Source organism: Limulus polyphemus, unplaced genomic scaffold, assembly GCF_000517525.1.
Source record: "Limulus polyphemus unplaced genomic scaffold, Limulus_polyphemus-2.1.2 Scaffold427, whole genome shotgun sequence".
Lineage (NCBI taxonomy): Eukaryota > Metazoa > Arthropoda > Merostomata > Xiphosura > Limulidae > Limulus > Limulus polyphemus.
In genome coordinates, this window is record NW_013666037.1 from 575,987 (window position 1) to 581,494 (window position 5,508).

Sequence of the window (5,508 nt, forward strand, 5' to 3'; positions counted from 1 at the left end):
TTAATATTATATATTATAATTATGTTATCTCATAGAAAGTTCAATAAAGTTTTTTTGTTGTGTGTAAGGACATGGCGCCATCTATAAATGTAGTTAGCGTTGACTTGCGTCAAAGATATTAAATGCTCAAATACAGCAATAATGGGGGTGTAAGGGATTGTTAACCCCCAGTAACACGCCTCGTGTTATGTACTATCATCCCACAAAGTTTGGTTGAGATTGGCCCAGTGACCTAGAAGTAGTTAGATAACGGACAAACAGTGTTTTTTGTGCTTTATATATAGAGATGCTTAAGAGTTTTATGCTACCTTTATCATAGTATGATAATGCAAAATACATTTAAAAATTAAAATATATTACCATTACGTAAATTATCAATTAATAAAGCATTATATAGATTTGACAAAGATCTGTAGAGTTGGCAAAATATAAAATTGATATATGAAACAAGAGCTGAAGAGCTCAGAAATTTATAACTTCATAAATTTACAAAAGGAAATATTCAGAACAAGTTATTTGTATCAAACATCAAACTTTATAATAATAGTCCAAACGAAAATAAGATCACGATTTAATGGTAAAAAAATATAAGTATCAAATCGGAATTGGAGAAATTGATAACTAATATTGATGAGCCTGAAAATATATTTATAATACTTACATGCATTTAAAATAAAACATTATCAATATATAAAATTTAAAGTCAAATGTTATGAATACTTAAAATATAAATTATTATAAATTAAATATTGTTAATGGATGCTTAAAATCTTGTATATTCATTACATATTTATGTATGATTATAAATGCAGTTGTATATTATAAATAATATTTATTATACTTAGTTTAAGTTCATAAAGCAATCATAATCCACATTCCAGTAAGTCTTGCAGATCATATTGTGTATTGTAAACGTTTTCTTAGTTTTTTCATAAAGTTTTTCAATAAGAAAAAAACTATTAAGAACCATGTAAGTGTAATTTGCCTGTAGCGTCGTAGATCAATGTATTAACTTATGCGTAATCTATATTTCATGCACATGCTGAAGACTCCACTACAGACTTTATTGTAATACATATTTATAGTTAGCAAGTATAGACGGTGTATTGTGTATTGTGTATTGTATTGCTAAAGATCCTTAGATAGGGCCGGCGTGGCTTAGTAATCAACGAGAGTTTATCTATTTCCTTCCCGCATAAACGCGTTTATCGGACAAATCACAATATTTGATCAGTCAAAAGTAGATTAAGAGGTGGCGATGGGTGCTGTTGACTAGCTGTCTTTTCTCTATCCAATCAGTTCAAAATTAGGGACTGCTATGCGCTGATAGCGCTCTATGTATAACTGCATTAATATTCTAAATATTATTTTATTCTGTACTTAATGCTTTTAAGAAAATACCATGGAACAAGGAAAATAAAAAGTTAAAAGTCCATTGCTGTAAGTATACCAAACTGGTAAACTCTCATACATTATTAGAATATTGTTCAATTCAAGTATTATTACAGATATTAATATTTTAACAAGTATTTGATAGTGTATTCAGAAAATGTTATGAAAGGGTCTGTATTTTCATGTTTTTTAGATGTTTATATTCATCTCTTTCAGGGGCAATCCAGACAAATGTGATTACTTTGGCAACACAGCTCTTCACTACTCAGTAGCCAACGGTCACATGAATTGTGTTTCATTTCTAGTGAACTTTGGTGCCAATGTGTGGGCTCTAAACAATGACTTTCAGTCTGCCAAGGACGTGGCTGTTATCAACTGTCGGGACGAAATTATGAGGTTCTTAAACCGGTTGTTAGACATGCAAGTGAAGCAAAACAGCAAGCAGACCTCTAAGTTGAAGGACAAAGCCCTTCGAGACGCCGAGAAACGCGTGAAAAACCTACAAAAAATTCAGAGGAAGGCTACGAAGCTAACTGAGCAGTCCGAACGAGAATTAAAGAAGCAGTGGTGGAAAATGTCCAGTGTCGACATCCACTCAGATAACTGTGGATTGAATCTGCCTTTTGTGGATACTGGCCAAACTCTCAAAACGAGTTCTCAGCTTCTGTATGCCAAGTCATCTAACTCCTCAGATATTGTCATAGATGGTCAGATGATGCAAAGTACGCAGAGTTTGAAATTAAACCGGGGTGTTTTGTCTAAGAAAGTTCAGCAGAGAAAGCAGGAGACAGTTAGAAGTGAAGTGAATTCCAAAGAAATAGAAAAAGGAAAAAATAAATTATTGCATTCATTATTTGATCAACGTCGAAACACTGAAATGATGTTTTTTTCCAAGTATGATCCCCAGAACAATAAATTGGAAAAACAGCATAGACGTCTGAAAGACAGCTTTAGTAGCTGGAGTAAAATTTCTCGTTCTCGAAGTGAGCCATATATTCTCCAGCCCGAAAGTTCTATATCAGAAGACGATTTTTCTGCAGTCAAATCCTCCAAAATTCTTAAACGCCCCAAATTTGGAAGTACGGCGCTTTCTGGCTCCATCACTGGAAGTCTGCGTTATCTATCTAGTAGCGAGGATGACATTTATGGAGATTCCATCCAGTCTAGTGAAAAGTTCGCGGAGCAGAAGAAAGACGATGTTAATGACAGTATAGGAAGCGCTAGTAGCTTAGCTTACCGATACATGCCCTGGAAAAATGAAGAAGCAACAGTGAATAATAATACACCTGATTTCACGCCAATAATCCTGTTTCTTGCAGCTAATGAGATGACTGAATACCTACCTCTTTTTATGAGGGAGAAAATTGATCTGCAGTCTCTTGTACTGTTAACTGATAATGACCTCAAGGACCTTGGTCTGCCTCTAGGTCCTAGGCGGAAGCTGAGCCGAACCTTAAAAATCCGAAAGGAAGCTCTAGAAAACCCAGGGCTAGTAATCGATTCTAAGGTGTAAAGCGCCAATGTAACGAATTTCGGAATCAAAGTTATGACCAAAGTTTTAGAAAAATAGAATGGAGTATCGATATAGATACTGTTGTTGTAGAGCCAGATCAGAATAATGAACAAATAATTTTAGACATTATTTTTATTAGTTGGGTTTGGCAGGGCCTGGTGGTTAGGATGATCGACATGCAATCTGAGGGTTAAGTGTTCGAATCCCCGTCACCAAACATACTTGTACTACATGGTTGCCGACTGTGCCACCCACCCCAATATAAAAATTCTTGGCTTACAACAATAGGGACGACCCAAAATAGTTGGGATTAAGATCATAAAAGGAAAAGAAAAATATATTAGCTAATATATATATATATATATAGATGTACCTTAGCTGGGTCATAAAAGAAAAGTATTACGAATTCATTTCTATAAATATCCAGTCATGACAGTAGAGAAAAGGGGATTTTATTCACTTGTACATTTGAATGATATTTTATATTCACAATAGGCTAAACGGTTCAAGTATAACTGTCTTTAATTTTGAACTGGGAACTAGAGGAAAAGAAACTATCCAGAACACCCAATGCCTGAAACAGTTACTCTTATTTACTCTCTCTAACGGACTCGGTGGAATTGACCGATCACGTGAGCACTTTGTACTCATTATAGTTTTGATACTACTAACTTTCAATATAGTATGTGTACCTTCACAAGATTTGGCAAACTTTCAGTAAATATTACAAATCTTTTAACAAACAAAACATCAGATTTTTAGTGAAGTAATTTTAATAAACCAAAAATAAAAAGATATGTCATTGAATATATCAAGTCTGTTTTTTTACTAGTTCCAGTGCAAAGTGATTTGTTTGTGCTTGAATTTCGCGTAAAGCTACACGAGGGTTATCTGCGTTAGCTGTCTCTAATTTAGCAGTGAAAGAATAGAGGAAAGGCAGGTATCAACGAATAGTGGGATTAACCATTACATTATAACGCTCTCACGGCTGAAAGGGCGAGCATGTTTGGTGGGATGAGGATCCAAACCTGCCACCCTCAGATTGCGAGTCAAGCGCCCTAAACATCTGGCCAAATGAATTTCAAATTAAGCTTAAAAGTATTTTTTTTTCATCTAAAAAATCTCAAATATCATTTGCGTAATCTCTAAAACCTCTTAAATACATTTCAAACGTGTTTTTTTTTTCAATAATACCTTATATTTTATCTGTTATTTTTGTACTATGTAACTCTATTCAAGATTGGTCAGTTTGACCGACCTGGTAACCACCAAAGAAAAAAAAAACGAAATAAATTGAAATCACCCTTTTCAAATTGTAACATGAAACTACAGTTGGTTAGCCTAAGTAGCATTAAACTGATAACACTATACATATATTTATTTTTTAATTTTGTTCTTTTATTGCCCTTGGAACCGTGTCTAAATACTATTCGCCTAAGTTGTAAATCACTTAGCCAACGTGCAGCTCATGTTACACTATTGAATTATATTACCCAAGAGCTACTTGGAGCTGCTCACGTGCGTATCTCATGAAAATTTATTATTATTAATTTTACTTAATCTATCCTTACCTAACCTAAAGAGTTTGCTATTTTTACAATTCAGTTACTTTTATAATAACAAATAAAGAATACACATGAAAACAAAAAATAAAGTACTTACTTGGGCTACCCCCAGTGGCAAAGCGGTATGTCTGCGAACGTCCAACGCTAGAAACCGGGTTTTGATACCCGTGGTGGGCAGAGCACAGATAATCCATTGTGTAGCTTTATGCTTAATTCTAAACAAACAAAACTTACCCGGGCCTTCTTTTTTTTTTTGCTGTCAACTGTCATGACACTTAACTGTACCTTTTCTATATTAATGGTAGTAGTGCAATAAATAATTATTATTTAAATAAATAATGTACCAAAGAACATAGAAAAATAACATGCAAAATGCAGACAATGTCCCATAACTATCACAGTTTTTATGGCTTTCTAGCTATGCTGTTACAAATTCATCCAAACTAGTCGATATGTTTCCCGTGGGAACGAAGATTCTGAAAGATAAACTGACAATTCTCTGTAAAGAAAACAACGTAATATAATACGTCATTTGATAGCAAAAATCTTGGCTTCCTATTGGTTATAAATAATGTAGTATTAAACTTAAGGGAGAATTATTAACAAATTCTGAGAGAGAGGATGTGACAGGTGGATCTGGCAAGAGGGGTCGGATTTTTGTATTTGATGGTTCTGTAACCAAACATGATTGAAGGCTGTGAAAAGTATGCTGAATCTGAGCGATTACACAATTATAGTTAGTAATTTACGTTAAATTTCGTACTTATTGGAGGGGTGGTGAATAAATTAGAGAAGAGGGGATGCCTAGAGAAAGAAATGTCACATTGAGTGAGAACTAGTGGAAAATTAGTATTTTTTAAATGTTGCCTTATAAAACTTATATACTATTAAAATATGGATGATATAAACAGAAAGTAGTTTAATTAAATTTGAATATAAGTCACTAAAAACCTCGTGACATGCACAGTAAATGATTCCTGTGCAGAGAGGATTAGATCCTCTGAGAGTTTTGAGTTTAACCTGATGTGGTTTCAGGTT

General features: G+C 33.8%; 1 protein-coding gene across 1 annotated transcript in view; it reads left to right on the forward strand.

Annotated features, from left to right (window-relative positions):
- LOC106458193 (Usher syndrome type-1G protein homolog) overlaps positions 1-3,170 on the forward strand; it is a 9,171-nt gene extending 6,001 nt beyond the window's left edge. Inside the window, exon 2 of the mRNA XM_013917667.2 lies at positions 1,609-3,170. Coding sequence (XP_013773121.1) covers positions 1,609-2,905 — 1,297 coding nt within the window. The 3' untranslated portion in view covers positions 2,906-3,170. The remainder of the gene's footprint in view (positions 1-1,608) is intronic.
- The last annotated feature ends 2,338 nt before the right edge of the window (positions 3,171-5,508 follow it).